Raw genomic sequence first — 21,005 nt, 5'->3', positions numbered from 1 at the left:
CACTTGCAGAAACTGACAACACTTTATGCTTAAAATGAATTAAAATGAAATACAAATGTTCACACCTTATGAATTCCATGTTTTATTAGCTGCAGTGTTTCTTTGAACCTAAAGTTAAACTCGGTGGAGGCAAAGAGCAAAAAATACTCTAGATATGCCTCATTTTCTTTTAATAGCATATTAGAATACACAAATTAAGATATTCTTAGTATCTTTTAAAAAGGTATTCTCTTTCCTATAATTGAATCATAACTAATTCTACTTCTTCATCTATAGCCTATCTAAATTTTGATCATTCTTCTTTATATACTTCTGTAAAATTACTCATTTATGCTCACCAATTCTTATCTTTCCTTCTCTTTTTACCCTTCATATTGGTTTAAAAATATTACGGCCAAGCTTGCTATCATGATATCAACTACTAACATAAAAATCTAGCAAAATCTTTTTCAGTTTCTCCACTAACTTGCATATCAAATCTTAATTACTCACACTCAGTTTCAATACTTTTCTTTCTTTTTTCCTACTTAATCCTCTAATACACATTAAATACTTAGGACTTCTGGATACCTAGCTTCTCTCTTTGGCTAGGCAAAGGCTAAGGTGCTGAACTCTCAGAACTGTCCATGTTAGTCAAGATTTAAAAGAATAACCTTTTCATAAGATAAGAAACAAATTAATGAGAACTAAACTACATCTCCAATTATAGGTTACTAGTAACAAAGACTAAATAGTAAAATGTTTTCCAACACTACTTAATGAATTGCTAATATCAAGAAATTGCTGGCAGATGTAAATAATGGTGACTATATATTAAATTTGGTTAGGAAAAGGTAAGAGATATTCAGTTTTCAAAGCTCTCTTGGTACCCTAAAATATAAATTTAAAATCACACCAAGAAAGCATACTAAAAGTCTTATTAGTCAACATTAAGAAGTCATGCTTTTGAGAGTCTATTAATAAAGTTATTGGTATGAGATAATATGCAAAAAAAAAAAAAAAAAACAAAACAGGAAAAGGAGTATGGTCTTGCATAAGGTTAACTCATCAAGACCCAGGTCCTCAGAGGGACATGACTGTGGTCTCCCTAAACTGAAATCTAGGCATGAAATTATAATTAACTGGAAGATTAAAAAACAAAACAAAAGGTATAGGAGTGTTGGAAAAATAATTGAATTTAAATAGCAAAGTAGCAACAGTGTGGGGAGAGAAAAAAAGAAGCCTAATTTATTTTCAAAAGGTACTGGATACCAGTGCAATGGGAGGAGGCCCTGGCATTAGATGGCGCTTAAAGGAAAACCATTTCAGAGCACCTAAGACAAGCTACTACAGTCAATGTGTGTGTGAGGTGGCTCACTCTCTTGGATTCTTTTAGATATTTTGGCTAATATTTTTTAATAAGAATTTAACTCCTTTATTTTTCCTAACTCTAGAAACAATATACTTACCAAGTCTAAAACTAGGGAGAATTCTGGTGTGCTTCTTGTCTTCAATGGAAGAGCGGGCTTCCTATTTAGTTGTTCTTCTGTCAGTGGTGGAACATGTTTGATGAAATAATAGCTATAAATCAAATTTTAAGAAAATGTCAACATTTCTATTTTTTGTAAATATAAAACATCTTATTAAACTCAGCCCATCTTTAAGTTTTAATTAAATAATACATATTTAACCTAGTAAACCAAAATTATAAAACATGTAAGTAAAACTGAAAATTAGTATTTCAGTAACTCAGTAGAAGTATTAATACCTACAGGTAAGATGCTCCTTGCACTATACCATTCAGCCACCCCTGTACACATGTACTTTCTTTCCGTCCCAAGAGGAAAAGGAAAAAAAAAAAACTCACGGGTCAAATACTTCCCAGTCTTCTTCATAGGTGGCCTCTGCGTGGGCGGATGAATATCCACTATCTGGTGTTACTGGTGCTATTTAATAAAGAGAAAAACAAAATGATGCTTTTACTCAATGATTCCATGAAGTATACATATTTACTGCTTTTATTAAGATTGTCCTGAAGCCCTGTGCATTTTAGGTTAAAGATAAGACAGAAATAATTTGTAATTATTATTACAAACATACATTATTATTATTATGCAATATACAATAATATATATTATATAAATATAATATACAAATAATATCTAATAAATTATAATTATTATTATGTAATCATTATTACAAATTATAACAAATTATTATTAATAATTTAAAAGTAACTTGATTAACACAGAGATCTAACTCTGGATCCAAAGGAAAAAAATACCATTACAGACAAAGTGGCAAGCTGTATCATGGCTAACAAAATTTAAATCCCTAACAACTAAGAGAAAATTTACTACTTATTATTAGGAAACTACATGCCACAAAATTTCCATTTCTAACTGAATGATGTTTGTATGTATAAGAAGAATTTCATGGTGCTCTTATAGCAGTAATACTTCACAAAGTACACTGTACATACAGGCAGTCAGTATATATGCTGGGATTTCCCTGGTGGTGCAGGGGTTAAGAATCTGCTTTTCAATGCAGGAAATACAGGTTCAATCCCTGGTCAGGGAACTAACATCTTGCAACTATTAAGCCTGTGTGCCGCAGCTAAGAACTGACACAGCCAAAAATTAAACATTAATATGTGTATGTGTGTGCTGAAAAAAGACTCGAAGGTAGTTTCAACTTAAGATCCATGAACAGTCTTTAAAGAGGTCCACAAACTCCTAAAGATTTATACAGGATCTCAAGGGTTAGGAAACAATGCTCTACATAGAAATCAGAGCTTTAGATGACCCATTATTTTACTTCTCACTTACAAGTAATTTAAAAATAATCAAGGAAAAATTCTATAAAATGCAACCAATTGATAGAGCTTCAGAAATTACGTTGAGAATTTTCTAATATTTATAACTTAAATTCAATGAGAGGACAAAGATGACCTACAAGCTAAACAGGTAATGTCTCAAAGATGAAAGTTTAAGGTGGGCTAGAGACTGAGTGTTTTTGTTTCCCCAAAATTCATGTACTGAAATCTAATCCTCAAAGTGATGGTGTCTGGAGATGGAGTCTTTGGGAAGTCATTAGGTCATGAGAGTGGAGCCCTCATGGACGAGATCAATGACCTTAAAAAGAGACACCCCAAAGAGCTCACACAGCTTCTGGCAGATGAGGACACAGCAAGAAGACGGCTGTCTATGAACCAGAAAGCAGATCTTTACCAGACACTGAATCTGTTGGGGTTTTGGTCTTAGATTTCCTAAACTCCTGAACTATGAGATATATTTGTTGTTTATATGTCACCTAGTCTAATGGTAGTCTGTTATTACAATAGCCTGAAAGAACTAATGGGCCGCAACAGAAATTGCTGTGAGCTACCTACAGGGATGGAGTGGTGGTGGTTGAGTCACTAAGTTGTGTCCGACTCTTGCGACCCCATAGACTGCATGTAGCCTGCTAGGCTCCTCTGTCCATGGGATTCTCCAGGCAAGAATAGTGGAGTGGTTGTCATTTCCTTCTCCAGGGGATCTTACCGACCTAGGAATTAACCTGGGTCGCCTGCATCACAGGCAGATTCTTAACCGACTGAGCTATGAGGGAAGCCCCAGGAATGGAATACTGGTGGATAATAGCCTTTCAGGACAAAAACTTTTTTTTTTTTTTAAACTATTTTCATGTATTAATACCTTCTCAGAGTCAATACAGTTTGTATGCTCAATAAATGACAACAGATGTAAGGCAGAATTTTGTTCACCTCCAACAACTTTATGCCAGTTAATGGTTCATGAGCACAAAGGGACAAAAAGGAGAACACACCTTCTGCCACTTCACTGCTTCACGTCCTTATTACCCGCAGAAAAAGGGGGAGAGGGAGGATTCACAGTATTCAAACACCTCATGCTAAAGCATTTTTCACATTTCATCTCAGTCTCCAAAGCTCTAAATTATTATTGCCATTTTAAAGCTAATAAAACCACCTCAGAGAGCTCAGGTTATCTAAAGTCACACAGCTACGTAAACGGTGCAGCCAGCCTCCTTCCTTCTTGCTCTCTTTGGCGACCTTCCTGAAGCTGAGGGAAAGCCACGCTTCTGCCACTCATGCTCATCTTTTAAGGTCAGCAGGACTTTCACTTGTTTTCCTCTCCTAATCCTCCCAAAGGAACTGCAACATGCCACCTCCACATTTTGCTCATTTATTTGTAACAGCACTCATCACACTGTGTAGTAATTTTTGTGTATACCTGGCTCATCTATTAAATCATATACTCTTCAGGGTCAATGAGCATATCTTATTCATCTTTATAAACAGTGTCCATCACAAAAAGCAGGTGTTCAATTATACAAGTGTTAAAGGAACAAATAATGAATGGGAAATGGAGTAAATCTTACTATTCTCCACTAGAAACTAAAGTTTTAGAAATCCCTTTTGTCGCCATAGTTGTCAGAAAAAATAAGTACAAAGGTTAATAAAGAACCACAAAAACAGAAAAATGTCAAACAAAAAGTCAAGAGCCTTGGCTTCAGTCTGTATCTTATCATTCACAAGCCTGTAACACGGGGGAAAGCAATCAGCATTAAATGACGGGTCAACATTAAGGTCATCTACAAGTCTTATCCACCCAGGAATAAATTATGTGCATAATTCATGCTGATTTGCTTGTTAAGTTCAGTATTACTCTTAAGTTAGGTAATATATGCTGACCCCACATGGTTCTATATTTCCAACTGGCTCAGGGACCTACCAGTTATGGTAGGCCTTTCAAGGGATCCAGACTGGGCTGCAAAGTCTGTATACAGAAAGACCCGAGAACAGAAGTTTCTTCTTTGGGGATGTTATCCATATATGAAACAAATCTGAAGGTATGAGATTACCTCTACACAGGAACTTCAGATCTTAAGTAAAACTCATGCATTTCTAATAAATATGTTCATAAATGTAAGCATATTATTTTGTTAGCTGTGTTAGATTTAGATTGGTACAAATAATTAAACTGTAAGTGACTAAAATGGTAAAATAACCTTTAAAAAATTCAATTTCAAAATGACTAGATTTGGGAGGAAACGCTTTATTTCCAATTTTAATTTTATTAATTTCAAGGAAGAAAAATTTATGCATTTAATCTGCCTATTTAAGAAAAATATGAAGTACTGCATTTTTACAAACTATTTATGAAAATGTATAAGAAAAAAAATATTTTTCACCTGTAAGGGGTGGTATATCACGATTAACTGTTTCCTCTGCTTCTTCTAAACCATTATTTATTGATGGCCTCACTTGAACCGCTTGATTTGAGTAAGCTGCTCCATTAGCTGATGTAGTAGTACTGGTAGTGATCTCATCCACCTGTTCCATATCAAGCTGCTTTACTATCTCCTCAGCTTCCACAGCCTGTCCTGGGGAATCGGATCCTGATGTTCCTGAAATTATGATTCAGTGTACATTAATCATTACTTAACAGCTCATAGTGGGAGAGGAAAGACAGAGACAAATTTAAAATGAGTAATAAATAAGCTTTAGAGACAAATGCACAGTATAGTGAATATAGACAACACTACTGAAATCATCAAACCTGCTAAGAGATTAGAAGTCAATTAATCCAACCACTAAAAAAAATAATTATATAATATAATAGCACATGCTAATCATCACTATGATGATCACAGTTCAGTTCAGTTGCTCAGTCGTGTCCGACTCTTTGTGACCCCATGAACCGCAGCACGCCAGGCCTCCCTGTCCATCACCAGCTCCTGGAGTTTACCCAAACTCATGTCCATCGTGTCGGTGATGCCATCCAACCATCTCATTCTCTGTCGTCCCCTTCTCCTCCTGCCCTCAATCTTTCTCAGCATCAGGGTCTTTCCCAATGAGTCAACTCTTCACATCAGGTGGCCAAAGTACTGGAGTTTCAGCTTCAACATCAGTCCTTCCAATGAACAGCCAGGACTGGTCTCCTTTAGGATGGACTGGTTGGATCTCCTTGCAGTCCAAGGGACTCTCAAGTCTCCAACACCACAGTTCAAAAGCATCAATTCTTCGGCGCTCAGCTTTATGGTCCAACTCTCACATCCATACATGACTACTGGAAAAACCATAGCCTTGACTAGATGGATCTTTATCAGCAAAGTAATATCTCTGCCTTTTAATATGCTATCTAAGGTTAGTCATAGCTTTTCTTCCAAGGAGCAAGCGTCTTTTAATTTTATGGCTACAGTCACCATCTGCAGTGATTTGGGAGCCCCCCAAAATAAAGTCTCTCACTGTTTCCATTGTTTCCCCATCTATTTGCCATGAAGTGATGGGACTGGATGCCATGATCTTAGTTTTCTGAATGTTGAGTTTTAAGCTAGCTGATTGTGTAATCAGCTGATGATCACAGGACAATATATAAATTGTAAGATCAACACATTGTACAACTTGAAATTTTCACAATGTTTTATGTCAGATATATTTAATAAAAATAAAAATTCATCAATATTTAGAAAAACTAACTGGAACAGAAACAAAGCCAAGGACACCATTATTCAGTGAGTCTTCACTGGACATTTCAAACAATAAGGAATAAAGACTATTATAAGCTAGAGTGGTATTTGTGAACGGTTTTTCTTAAGAGTAGCTTAAGCTATTTCAAATAGCTTAGAAATACCCATGTATAGTTAAATGAGTCAATTCAGAACTTTAAAATATTTTATTGATATAATTAACTTTATATAATGAAATGTGATTACCAACTGAGCATTAGCTAAAACCTCTATCCTGCCACATAATTATTTCTTTTTTGTGGTGAGAACATTTACGATCTAGTCTCTTAGCAACTTTGAAGTATCAATATATACTGTTGACTTCTGAACAACACGGGGGCTGGAGGCACTGAACCCCATGCAGTCAGAAACCTGAGAATAATTTTACAGTGAGCCCTGTGCATCCACAGTTCCAAATCCTCAGGTTCAACCAACCAGACTGTGTACTACTGTAGTATTTATATTGAAAACAATCCTTGTATAAGTGGACCTATACAGTTCAAACCCATGTTGTTCAAGGGTCAAGTGTAATACAGTATTGCTGACCACAGAACTTCTTTTCATTAAAGTAAGTGTTGTTTATTAAGGGCCTACTACATGTTGGGCAATACACACATACACACTTTTCCACTATCCTCAAACAGCTTCTGATTTTTTAAAACTAGAGATAGTTCTCTAAAAATGAGTCAACTGTTTCCGTAACCATAAGAAGCTTTTTATTCCAAGGTACAGGAACAATTTCTCAACAAGATTCCACCTCGTTAACAAAGAAGTCAATTTCCTCGTTACATTCATCCATCACTGAGATGAACCTGCTGCCCAGTCTTTCTCCCACTATGGACTGACCGACCCCAACTCTCCATTTCTTTCTGGAATCCTCCAAATATCATTTTCAACAACAAAATGAACCTCCAGTAACTCTCAACTTTCTCAAAGAATATTCTTTCTCCCTCCACTGCCTTAATTTTAACCTCTTTCAAAAAAAAAGTCTCTCTTCCTATTACCCTTCCCTGAAAGCTGTGTGCTGTCTCATACTTGTTACTCAATCAGAATTCATCTACCTCCATTGCTGCTGCCAGATCACTGGTTTTTCCCTAATGTGTAAAAATGTTTGCTCCTCTGAGACTGATGTCACCTGACTACCCAATTCTTCTCTTATCCCCGGTGCTGTCACCTACCACCTACTGCCAGCATCCTCTTAATCACAGAGCAATCTAACACCTAGCTACAAGTTTACTGCTCTATTAAATACCTATAGAGTTGTTGTTATAGGAGATGTCAGCGACTCATCCAATAACCAACCTCAAAGGTCTTGCCCTCTTCGGCTCTATCTACCCTTGTGATGCTCTTTAGTAGTTACTACCATGGCCACAGCCTGGACACTATCACTGAGAAACCATTCCCCTCTGAAACCTAAAATTCAAATAATTAATCTCCTACAACAACCTCCTAATCTTCTAATTAGCGTCTCTCTCATGTATTTCTATTACATGTGATCTTCATGTCTGATAAAAACCAGTCTCTTTATCCAAACGCACCTCTCAGTGGCTTCCTCCCCACCTGCCTCACCTAGTTAGCCTTCATGCTGCATCATTTAAACCACTCTCATGCCAGCAGCCTCTGTCCTTGCTTCCTTGTCTTTCCACTGTCATTCACCATAGAAATCCCTCTTCAATCAATCTGACAGATTTCTCAGGCACTAGACCCAGCCTGGGATAGGCAACAATACAATTATAAATAAATTTTGAAAAGAAATGTCTAGGGTATATTGGGTTAAATTTAAAGGTAGGGTTTTTTGGGGGGTGGTTTTTTTCTTTTGGCTGCACCGTGAGGTATGTGGAATTTTAGTTTCCCAACCAGAGATCAAACCCATGTCCTCTGCTTCAGAAGCATAGAATCATACCACTGGACTGCCAGGGAAGTCCCTAAATGTAGTTTTTTGTTTTGTTTCTAGTCTAAGACTTCACAGTCCTTTAACGTGCTAATACATTTTTATGCCCGTACAGTATCTTGATTTTATAGTGTACACTGTGCCTTTTAAAAACTGCTTTATCATCCAGAAACATAATTCAAATTAGAATTTAAATAATCAGGCAACAAGTATTTAATGGCTATTTCCCATGAGCCGAATAATACATCAAACAACATGGTAGATGCAAAAATAAAGACACTACCTCTTACCCTCAAATAATTTCATGTATGAAATTAAATACTAATATTAGAAAAGATATGACATCAGAAAATATTTGAAAAATATGTTGAGAAGGCCATTTTTTTGCCAAGGCATTATACAATGGAAATCTTAAATTCATTTGAATTAGGGTAGTTTTACTGTTTGTCTAAACTGAGGATTCTTAGAGGTGGGAAAAAAACCAAGCAAAGGATAATAAAAATAAATTGTATTACAAAAAATAACCTGGTCTCAATGCACTTAAAATATTCAACAAATTCTACTTTACTGATCTCTAGAATACAGAAAATGCTTCTCAGTTCTCTCCTGTACACACTCTAAAGATGTAAAAGTCATTCCAACACATAAAAAATAATACTTTCCATTCAGCCCTAAGTTTATCATCTAGCTTTTCAGCTAGTTAAAGCAGAGCTCATTAACTTACACAAAATTAAACATAACCTACATTTATTTCAGTCACTACAAAAAATAAAGTACATTTTAGAAACTCTGTATTTTTAATGAAGCTGAAAACAAACATAAGATGCTAACAAAAATATGCCAAAAAAAAAAAAAATAGACCTTTTAAAAAACCAGGAAAACAATTTTTAAGCCCAAATTATGGTTAATGATTTATATTTACCATTTTTATTTGCTGGTGAAAAAAAGTTGAAGACAGGAGAAAATATGGTCCCCAACAATGTAGTCCTTGGAGGACTGCCAGAGGAAGGGTTATCTTCCAATTTTCCATTTTGTTTTACATGTTGGTTTGTCATTTCATAACTACCAGCTTCTAAGAAAGAAACAAAAGAAAAAAGTTGCAATCTAGAAAACATAACTTTCACAAATGTGTTCTAAACCATTAAGAAACTTTTTCCCTCAAAATAATGAAAATTGATTAACATTAATTTTTAAAACCTTATTGTTTAAAGAAATCTTGAGTTAAGTCACTTGCAAATCAAATGATCTTTATAATAAGTTTATTTATAATGCTTTGTAAATGCTAAATTTACTGAGTTTTTACAAAGCAGATTTATATCTGGAATTATATAGTCTGGAAGTCTTAAATTCAACATTGTTTAAAAGAAAATGAAATAAACTCTTTGTAAGTAAAGCAAGCAAGTTACACTATGAAAAACATAAATGTAAGATTCTGCCTTGGCTTATTTACATTTTGGGATGCTGTCTACTTCACAAAATTTACCCTCTATGTCTAACAAATAACAGCTAAAAAATAGAGGCAACCAGTTTTACTGAAAAAGACTACACATACAGCAGTGTCAAATGTTACTTATGGATACTGCAGCACCATTTCAGAGTACTTAGGAAGAACAGCCAGTGTTTTCCCTAAGTTTCTTATAAATAAAAAATTTAATGGGTTTTGGGAAAACGTAAGTTGGAAATGTTTAAATAAATCATCCTCAACCCTCCACAACTTTACCACATTTCTTTTCTTCTTTCTTTGCTAGAGAACTGTTAACTTGTGTATCCCTTTTCTCCCTGATGGTCAATTCTAGAGATAAATCACTGCATTAAGAGGAAAGAAGTTGAGAAAAAAAAATCATAAAAAAACGAGGAAAGAGACTGAGGAATTATTACTACTGTTGTGTTTAAAATTGCATTGGTTAAAAGGCAGCACTCCATGCTCTAAAGTGCTATTCACGCTTTCTCTGCTTGTCCATCTTGTTCCACTCCTTTTTGATGCTGAGGAGCTTGTCAGCTCCTCAAAGGTACTGACCTAGAAGAGGGTTTATAAACAGTAACACTACTGGCTCTGGGCTGGGTAATTCTGTGTTATGGGATGTCCTGTGCACTGCATGATGTTTAACAGTATCCTGACCTTTACCTGCTAGATGCAAGAAGCAACCTCTCCACAGGCTGCGGCAAACCAAAAGGCCTCCAGACACTGAAAAATGTCCATTGGCGAACAGAGACACCCCTACTTGAGAAACACTGACCTGAGAGCTCCAAGCCGCCTCTGAGCTTTAAAATTTCATAATCCAGAAACAAATTCTTTATACACATTTCAAAAAATTTATTATATCATTCATAACATATTATATATAACATATATTATTCATATATATTATTATTCATAATAAAAATTATTACTGCTTTAAGAAATTTCATATATATTTTCCTGCCAAACAGTATAAAGCTAGTTGCTCTGCCTTTAACTGTCACTTTAGCTCATCAAAGCAGATGTATACATTAGGAAGGTAAATTTCTATTTACTTCATGCTATTCATACTTAATACAAAGATTATAAAAAGGCAGAAATGGCTCAAAGTAGATTTTTTTAAAACAGAGAAAAAACATATCAAGTGATCTCTGCTTAAAAGCAACAGGTAAACATTAACAAACCTCCATTTACTTGACTTTTCCGTCTTACTCGAGATATCTGTTTGTTAGGCTTTTCTCCTGCTCTTGGTGTTGATGTGATCAAATTATTATCTATATCACGTTCAATTCTACTCCGTTTTGAAGGATTTTCTCTCTCTTCCTTAAGATATAAGAGGAAAAAACATGCATTGAACAGAGTCATTCTGCTGGATAAGTCACATTTTTGGGGGCCACTCTATGCAACTTACTGGATCTTAGTTCCCCAATCAGGAACTGAACCTAGGCCACAGTGATGCAAGCGCCAAGTCCTAACCACTGGGCCACCAGGGAATTCTCTACATGTCACACACTTTTAAAATGATAAAATGTGTTCACTACATTATTTACAACAGCCAATGTTATCTGTTATCAACTGATGGACACTTAGGTTGTGTCCATATCTTGGCTATTAGAGATAATGCAGTGAATATAGATGCATGTACACAAACAACGGATTATTCAGCCATAAAAAACTGAACTCCTGTCACTAGTGACAACATGGATGAACCTAACAGGCATTTCATTAAGTAAAAAAAGTCAGACAGAGAAAGACTTATACCATATGATCTCACTTACATGTGGAATTAAAAACCAAGAACAAATGAAAAACACCAAGCTCACAGAGGGCAGACTGGTGGTTGCCAGAGGCAGGGGGATGGGGATGAAGAAGTGGATGACAAGTATCATCAAAGGGTACAGAGGGTGATAAAATACTGCGAGTCACCGTGACACAGCACACAGCATGGCGACCACGCGTGCACACTGCACTGCACACGTGAAAGCTGCCGTTACAACACCATGGTGTAAAGTTAAAAAATAAGATAAAATAAATTAAAAAAAAAAGAGTAAAGCTTCAAAGTTTTGATCACAAGAAAAATTCTGTAACCAAGAATGGTGACAGATATTAATTCGACTTATTGTGGTGATCATTTTGCAATATATAAAAATACTGAGTCAGGCTATATGCCTGAAACTAATATATGTCACTTCTCTCAGATTTTTAAGAAGATAAAATATGTTGTAAAAGCTTTATTCTCTTTTCTTCGTATCAAGGAGAAACAAACAGAAATATCTAACAACAGAAGAAAACAGAAAAAAATCTGACAAGAGTCATGAAAGTATTCATTAATGTCATTATACTACATAAACACCTCACAATTACTCACAAGAACAGGGGTCATTTCCTCGAGTGAACCCCACGGGAATCTGCTGGCATATTACATATAACCAAAAATGACATAAAAATAACAGGGCTTGTCCACCGCTATCCATCTAATGCCAACCTCAATCTTCAAAAGGTCCCAATCAACACTAAGGAGTCTATTCTTTAACAAAGTTCTCTATTAGTTTCCTTATGTGGGGGGCAAATCTACATTACCAGTTTACACTATTTTGTAATACAGAGTTACGATCAGATCAGTCGCTCAGTCGTGTCCGACTCTTTGGGACCCCATGAATCGCAGCACGCCAGGCCTCCCAGAGTTCACTCAGACTCACGTCCATCGAGTCAGTGATGCCATCCAGCCATATCTCACCCTCTGTCGTCCCCTTCTCCTCCTGCCCCCAATCCCCCCCAGCATCAGAGTCTTTTCCAATGAGTCAACTCTTCGCATGAGGTGGCCAAAGTACTGGAGTTTCAGCTTTAGCATCAGTCCTTCCAAAGAAATCCAAGGGCTGATCTCCTTCAGAATGGACTGGTTGGATCTCCTTGCAGTCCAAGGGACTCTCAAGAGTCTTCTCCACAGAGTTATGATAGTTTGACTTAAAGATTTTCTGACTTTTACAAGTCAGAATGTGAAAGCAACTGTGCTTTGGAGTCTGTTTTTTCCCCCGGAGTCTGTTTTGGAGTCTGTTTTTCCCCCTGACCAGCAACATGCAGGCACTCCGCTCTCATGTGATGCTGGGCTATAGCCAGCCACTTGATCACGATCACTCACAACATTCTGTATCCATACAGCCATTTTCACTTTCAGTACAGTATTCAGTAAGTCAAATAAGATATTCAACACTTAAAAAGTGTTACAAGCATGTTAAAGGTAGGCTAGGATAAGCTATGATGTCAGGCAGCTGCTGCTAAGTCGCTTCAGTCGTGTCCGACTCTGTGCAACCCCACAGACATCAGCCCACCAGGCTCCCCTGTCCCTGGGATTCTCCAGGCAAGAACACTGGAGTGGGTTGCCATTTCCTTCTCCAATGCATGAAGGTGAAAAGTGAAAGTGAAGTCACTCAGTCGTGTCCGACTCTTAGCAACCCCATGGACTGCAGCCTACCTGGCTCCTCCGTCCGTGGATTTTCCAGGCAAGAACACTGGAGTGGGTGCCATCGCCTTCTCCGGATGTCAGGTAGGTTAAGTGTACTAAGTGCGTTTTCAGCTTACATTTTCAATTTACAATGGGTTTATCAGGACATAACCCCACCATAAATTAAGGAAGATCTGTATTACCGACTAAAATAGTATACTCCATGCAATAACCTGAATTTTTTCCATCTGTACCTCCATTTTTTTGTCATTAGTACAATTCTTCCAGTCATCTCCTACATGAGCAATTTTCTTACATTACTGTAATACTGGCCTATAATTTCTTGCTGTTTCAATGAAAGTACCTGAAATCTTCTGTTAAGGATTAGATTTTTCCACAGCAAATAATAATATACTATTGTGCATTTTCTAAAAGTTGAATATTATTTTACTGTCTCCGAAACAAACTTTGGTATTGCAAATAGCCAAAATTACAATTCCACAATTCCCTATCTGGATCAAAATGAAAAAAGATAATACTGCAAATATCACTCAATATAGAATTTTACTTTTCTCACCAGTTTCTCTAATTTTAGGTAAGTTCACCAAGACAATCTCCTTAGCACAAAATACTGTGTCAGTGACCCACAATGTAATTCCTCTACTGTTTACTATTCCCTTGCACTTAAAAATGACGACCAGGAAGCCTCGAATCCGAAACACTGGGTCTTCATTACAGAGGGGCTCTTATCATAAAGTCCTCAAGAACAGAAATAATGCTGCAAAGCCTTATTACACTTACTACTCTAAGCTCCAGCATTTTCTTGAAGAAGTCTCTTAGTACATCTGCTATAATGTAAATACATACATGCATTCCTGGAAAATTTTCACTCTGCAACCCTGAAAATAACAAGGTTTATGGGGAAAAATGGGTCCACGAGGGTAGAGAAGGGTACATGGGAGGCAGATCAGCCAAAGCCCCTGTAAATCTGTAACCACAGCACTAAGAAAACCAATGATGGGGACTTCCAGAAATGACCTGCACGCCCCAGGTGAGCAGCTAAGAGCAGCTAAAATGCTACCTCAGAGTTTAATAAAAGGGATTTAAAACAGAAGTAAAAACAAAGGTTTATGGGAGCTGAAAAGTGGAGCTTTAAGGCAGGAAGACTGCAAACACGGACACGAAAGGAAATGCAAACTGCCAGATGAGGACAGGAGTCCATGACAGACCAGGGGGCTACATCTCCAGGAGAGAGTCCCTGATACAGGTCACTAGTTTTAATTAAAAACTGTGTGTAGGATAAAATTCCACCACCATTATACAGGATTCCCTTGTCCAGTTTAGAAAAAAATCATACATAAACCAAAACCCACTCATGTTATATTGAAACTATCTCCCTATTTAACAATATAAATCAACATTAACGTATAAGAGCTAACAGACATCCCCGGCAGCTCAGTGGTAAAGAATCCACCTGCAACGAAGGAGATGAGAGTTCGATCCCTGGGTCGGGAAGATCCCCTGGAGAAGGAAATGGCAACTCACTCCAGGATTCTTGCCTGGGAAATCCCACGGACAGAGGAGCCTGGTGGGCTACAGTCCATGGGGTTGCAAAAGAGCCGGACACGACTGAGTGACTAAACAACAGTACATAAGCTAACTGTTAGTGTGGAGGTACCACACACACAGGAGAAACAGCTATACTGTGGTCAGTTGAGAATACATTCAAATACTTCAGTTTACATCTCTAAAGAGAAATAGAAAACTATTAAGATCAGGGTTAAACTTCTGCAGTCACTGACAATAATATTCTATTCTTCAGAATAAAGCATTTAAATGTCTGATGAAGCTTCAATTCTGAAATTTGTCACCAAATCCTCATCTTTTTTAAACACTCATGTATATAATTTGGGGGCATTTTTGGATATAGGATGCGTTTTAGAAGAGGAACTAGGAAAAATAACATTTCTACATTACTGTACAGGTTATTTAAAAATTTTTTAATAACCCTATGATGTCTTTTCTGGAATCTTCATTTTTCAAAGCTGCCTCTAAGACATGCTTTTAAGGGGAAAGCTTGGGAAGGTAGCATTCTTAAATCTCTGAATCCCAAAGGAAATACAGAGAACTAAAGAAGCAACAAAAACCCAAGAGCACATTTATAACAAAACCAGGAAACAAGGTTTCTCCCCCAACTCCAAGCAGATGAGGACAAACCAACAGCTGTAATACTGAAGGAATCATCTTTATCAGTGCTGGAGAAAGCAAAGCAATGCAACACAGAACGGGACCCATCTGAGGCCAGGAGAAGCCACCCCAAACTGCCAACACGGTAGGTATTCAGTGGAGAGCACGGCAGGCCAGTCTGACGACAGCAGATGAAACGGGGTAGAGGACACTGCTGCTCAATCCAATAGCAAAGGGATCCACAACTGAAATGGGAGCAGCGTAGCTCCTAGGAACTCTTGACACCGACCAACTACAGCTCTCTTCAGAACAGAGCTGCATATGAAGGGAAACTGCTAGGAATGGAATCGAAATTTCATTGCAAAAAAAGGCACAACAGACAAGCAAAGAAAAGTTCCAGATAAACAATGAATAGGGATAAAGAAGGCTTCCTAGGTGGCTCAGTGGTAAAGAATCCACCTGCCAAGCAAGAGACTCAGGTTCAATCCCTGGGTCAGGAAGATCCCCTGGAAAAGGAAATGGCAACCCACTCCAGTATTCTTGCCTGGAGCATTCCATGGACAGAGGAGCCTGGCAGGCTACAGTCCATGGGGTTGCAAAAGAGTCAGACACAACTTATCAACTAAACAAAAATAAACAGGAATAAACATATAGCAAAACTCGAAACGCAATCATTGTATTTTTAACACTATTCAAAAACAACAAAATTGATTAGAAAAGATACCCCGAACCATACAATCTTCTAAAAATTTAGAAAAACTCATGTAAGAATGAGAGAAAAGAAAGCATAGATCTCAAATTCCACACAAAATCATTGTAATAAAATGTTGCTTAGTAGCTAAGTCTGTCCTTCTCTTTTGCAACTCCATGGACTGTAGCTGCCAGACTCCTCTGTCCATGGGATTTCCCAGGCAAGAATACTGGAGTGGGTTGCCATTTCCTTCTCCAGGGACCTTCCCAACCCAGGGATCCAACCTGTGTCTCCTGCATTTGCAGGCAGATTCTTTACCACTGAGGTACCTGGGAAGCCCATAATAAAACACAGGAGAAGTAAAAGAAAGCATCTCGGAAAAATATGCGTGAGAGAGCCTTCCCTGGCTGTCCAGTGGTTAAGATTGCATGTTTCCACTGTAAGGGGTGGGGGGCTGATCCCTGGTCAAGAAACTAAGAGCCCTGTGGTGCAAACTCCCCCCAAAATGCATTAAGAGAACAGATTAAAATTAGATCTTTATTTCAAAAAAGACAAATAACATTAAGAAAGGGATATGACACATACATCAGAGTTAGAAAAAACTCACTAATGAAAAGACAGAACAAAATAGAAATAAAAGAGAAAAATATTTTAGAAATAAAGACTAGGATAGACATAAAAGTTAGTAAATAGGATAGACTATGTGCCTTTATGAGAATTAGACGGTAAAATAGAGGGGAGGGGAGGTTAAGACATCAAAATGTAACAAATACTGAGGAAGATCCGACAGACAGAAAACAGTAAGTGGTCCCTGAGCAGGAAGCCAGAGCCAAGAACAAGGCGGAAGAATGAGCATCATGAAGTTTTCCTCAAATGAAACATCTGAAATTACATACTCAAAGAGTACACGGGCCTTTTTTTTTTTGGTCTGTGTGACTCAGCTTCACAGTCCTCGAAGTCCCCACCAGGGACTGAATCGGGCTCACGGCAGGGAGGGCTCAGTTCTCACCTAAGCACTGGGCTGCGGGGCTCTGAGAGTGCACCGTTGGACCACGGCCATAAACCCAGAAAATCGACAAGACAGGCCCTAAACTTACCACAAGTTAAAGAAAAAAATCCTTTGGAGAACAAGGAAAAGTGTTCGTTTAAAAAGAGAAAATTAGACTGTCATCAAACTTTGAAAGCAGTGCATTTAATGCTGGAAGAAAATGGAATAACACTTTTAAAAATCAAGAAGAGAAACTGTGAGACAAGGATATCATATGCAGTAAAAGTGGTTTTAAAGCACAGAACTCAGAATATTGTTTCTTTGTCTGCTTCATGTGGCATCTACCAAAAAATGACTACAGACAACAACCAGAGGACTGGGGAAAGCATTAAACACGCTGAACGCACACAGGACCTGTGCAAGATGAACGAGGGTTAGAGATCACGTGTAATGGCTACAGGCTCAGAACATATACACGACAGTAAAAACTGGTAAGAGATATAAATTTTAAAAATTGTTCACTTTAAAGACATTCTGAGTAAAGCTGACAGAATTCATTTTTAGCTGGTAAGAAATAACAAATGAAGTTATCTAGGCATAAAAGAAATAATACCAGATGGGATTCTAAATCTGCAATAAGGAATGGATACCACTAAGGCAAACATGAGTAAATTCAAAAGATCTTTGTGTTCAATAGTTCTAATATGGTCTTTCTAGCTGTCTTCAACACTGATACCTGCTACAATCTCTGCAGCCTCATTATAATCCAATAAAGTATTCTCAAGTCTCCGAGCTGCTTCTCTCTCTCTCTCTCTCTCTACATATATATATGGAAACACAATAAAGGTACTCTCATTGCTTTGCAATATTATTAAATTTGGTCTTCAAAATTTACTCTAAAGTTATTTTAGAATTTAGTAATTCTTTAAATAAAATTTATAATTTATAATTAAGAATGGATTACTGGGTTGAAAAAGGGAGCTGGGCGATCTGTGATTTCAATCCACCACTCTTAGTGATGAAACTGACATAAACTTCTATAGCCCATGAAAGGAGGAAATGCACTCCAAGGGAACTAAATACAACTGTAAATCACAAATGAAAATAAGATAAAGTTAGTGTCCCTTTGGCTTCAAAATTGTCTTATGCAACAGAACATATTCAAATAGAATTATAGTGCCAATTCAGTTGCACTGTCGTTTGAGAACAATCATTCAGTTTTTAAAAAAGAAACTATTTTAGATGTACAGGATGAAATCTTTAAAAGCCAAAATAGTTATAGCCTTTCAAACTTAAATTGCAAAACCCAATGAGGTGTCTCAGAAACAAAGTTGGTTATATTGCTTTGGCTGAAAAAAGGTATATACTTATGAGAGACTTACAAACTCTTACACAGTAGTTAGTGCTGAAAACCTACTAAGTCAGTAAAAGAAACAAGCAGAGGCTTTCCTGGTGGTCCAGTGATTAAGAGTCCATCTGCCAATGCAGGAAACTGGTTCGATACTGATCCGGGAAGATCCCATGTGCCGTGGAGCAACTAATCTCCTCGGCCACAACAACTGAGCTCTACAGCCTGTGCTCTACAAGAGGAGAAGCCACCGCAATGAGAAGCCCAAGAGCCGCAACAGAGACTGGCCCCTCCTGCCACAACCAGAGAAAGCCTGCGCGCAGCACCATCAAACATAGACAGACAGACTAGCAGGCAAGAAAGAAAGAAAGAAACAGACGTTTCCACTTTCTAGTGATAAAGTAAATCACTGGGAGACTTAACTGTGAACACAGAAAATGAGCTAACACTGGTATGTGACTTGTACTTGTCTGCTGCTTCAGTCGTGTCCGACTCTGTGCGACCCCACAGACGGCAGCCCACGAGGCTCCCCGGTCCCTGGGATTCTCCAGGCAAGAACACTGGAGTGGGTTGCCATTTCCTTCTCCAATGCATGAAAGTGAAAAGTGAAAGGGAAAAAAAATTTTTTTTTTAAAAAAAGAAAAGTGAAAGGGAAGTCGCTCAGTCTTGTCCGACCCTTCGCGACCCCATGGACTGCAGCGCACCAGGCTCCTCAATCCATGGGATTTTCCAGGCAAGAGTGCTGGAGTGGGGTGCCATTGCCTTCTCCATATCTGATACTAGTATCAACTAATCATCAAAGATCTTCTTTACCATGAATGCACGGTAACAAACACAAGTGAATTAATTTTTTGCATCTCAGTTTATCCTGGAACAACTGTGTCAATGTCTGTGATGACTATTTTGTGATGCAAAATAAAAAAAAAAGGTTTATGATTACTGCCACCTTAGCACAAATCAAAACGTGGACATCCAAAGTTATTGTATTTTTCACAGCCATGCACTTGCATGGGGGGAAAAAGTCAGCTATACTTAAGAATGTCCCTGATGAAGCTGTAAAATTAATTAAATCTCAACCCTTAAATACGTGTTAAATCCTACATGACAAGATGGGAAGCACACAAACGCTTCTGCTGCACACTGTGCTTCCACAGTCATCTTGAGGAAAAGCATCTGACTGACTGTTGAGTTGTAAGCTGAATTAGATCACTTTTTTTGATCACTTCTCGGCCTTTTGGCTAAGATCAAGTGTAGATCACTTTTTCTGATAGAAAACTATCTTCACTTGAAGCAGTTTATTTTCTGAAAAATGAACAAAGCAACTCAAGAAAAAACTAATACATTTTGTTGCGAACAATAAAATTTGAGCATTCAGCTAAAAACTGGGATTTTAGGAAACCTGGACAACGCATTGTAAGACTCAAGAGTTTCCCAATATTGTTCTATTGAGATCAGTGGGGTTGTTCAGAAATGTGATTTCTAAACATTAAATAAATAATGAAATATGTCAATATGGATACATATGTGGAAGATTTACATAATAAAGCAAACCATTATTTTCCCAACCAAAAAAACAGTACATGATGTTACAAAATCAGATGTAGGTAAAAAGATTCATTGCAAGTACAAGACAGACCAATAAAAAGATCACTGTCGAGCTTTCTTTCAAAGTCAATATTGGAACAAGAACTTAAGATACCACACCACTTGTCAAGTTTTGGTATAAAATCTGCAATTATCTAAAAAGTATATTAAAAGACTCTTTCGTTTTCTAAATACATGTGTAATTTTCTTTTTGTGTGTCAATGATAACCACAAACTACGCTCTGTGAAGCGACCGTTAAAGAGGTCTACGGGGCTCCCTTGGTGGTCCAGCGGTTAAGAAACCTGCCTTGCAATGCGAGGGACACCGGTTCGATCCCTGGGTGCAAAGCACCACAGCTGATGAGCCCGAGCCCTACAGCCCACAAAGGGCGACTACTGAAGCCCTCGCGCCTGAGCCTGGAGTCTGTGCTCCTCAACAGAGAAAGCCCTGCAGTGAGAAGCCCACACAACTGGAGGGTGGCCCACCCGTCGCAGCCGGAGGAGGCCCCTGCATGGCCATAACGAGCCAGCACAGCCAAAAATAAACTTTAAAAGAGAGAAAATGTTAAAGGAAAAAGGGGTTTATAAAACTGTAAATATTGTCCTGTTTCCCACTAATTCCCTTTTTCTTTAGCAAATAGTTAAAATATTAATTGTACCAACATCAACATGTAATGGGTTTAGAATTAAAATTTTGATATTTTCAAAATTCCTCAGTTAGTATCTAATGAGATATAGATAGATATTATCCCCATAAACAAAAAGTTCTTTAGGGTTTCTAATAATTTATAAGATGGTAAAGGATTCTAGGTTCAAAAAGTTTAAGAACCACTTGCTTAAGAGAGACCACTAATGAATTCACAAGACAAAATGTAAAAATTCACTCCCAATAAATGGGGAGAAAATTT

At 37.5% G+C, this 21,005-nt stretch overlaps 1 protein-coding gene and 1 pseudogene across 5 annotated transcripts in view; one reads left to right on the top strand and one right to left on the bottom strand.

Moving 5' to 3' along the window:
• The window catches only part of CTDSPL2 (CTD small phosphatase like 2), a 75,819-nt gene that overhangs the window by 21,700 nt on the left and 33,114 nt on the right, over window positions 1-21,005 (bottom strand). For 4 of the 5 annotated variants that reach the window (XR_236236.5, XM_005212211.5, NM_001191405.1 and 1 more), the window contains exons 3-7: window positions 11,042-11,180; window positions 9,321-9,470; window positions 5,191-5,406; window positions 1,847-1,925; window positions 1,449-1,560 (exon numbers count right to left, since the gene is read on the bottom strand). Coding sequence is in view for 4 of the 5 variants with exons in the window: in XM_005212211.5 (XP_005212268.1) it covers window positions 1,449-1,560; window positions 1,847-1,925; window positions 5,191-5,406; window positions 9,321-9,470; window positions 11,042-11,180 (696 nt within the window). In the remaining variant the exon portion in view is untranslated. The remainder of the gene's footprint in view (window positions 1-1,448; window positions 1,561-1,846; window positions 1,926-5,190; window positions 5,407-9,320; window positions 9,471-11,041; window positions 11,181-21,005) is intronic. The other variant, XM_024997759.2, reaches the window with a different exon arrangement.
• Window positions 19,732-19,872, top strand: LOC112448632 (uncharacterized; annotated as a pseudogene).

Source organism: Bos taurus, chromosome 10 (assembly GCF_002263795.3).
Source record: "Bos taurus isolate L1 Dominette 01449 registration number 42190680 breed Hereford chromosome 10, ARS-UCD2.0, whole genome shotgun sequence".
NCBI lineage: Eukaryota > Metazoa > Chordata > Mammalia > Artiodactyla > Bovidae > Bos > Bos taurus.
The sequence above is the reverse complement of the archived record's forward strand: the minus strand, read 5'-3'. Positions and strand labels throughout refer to the sequence as shown.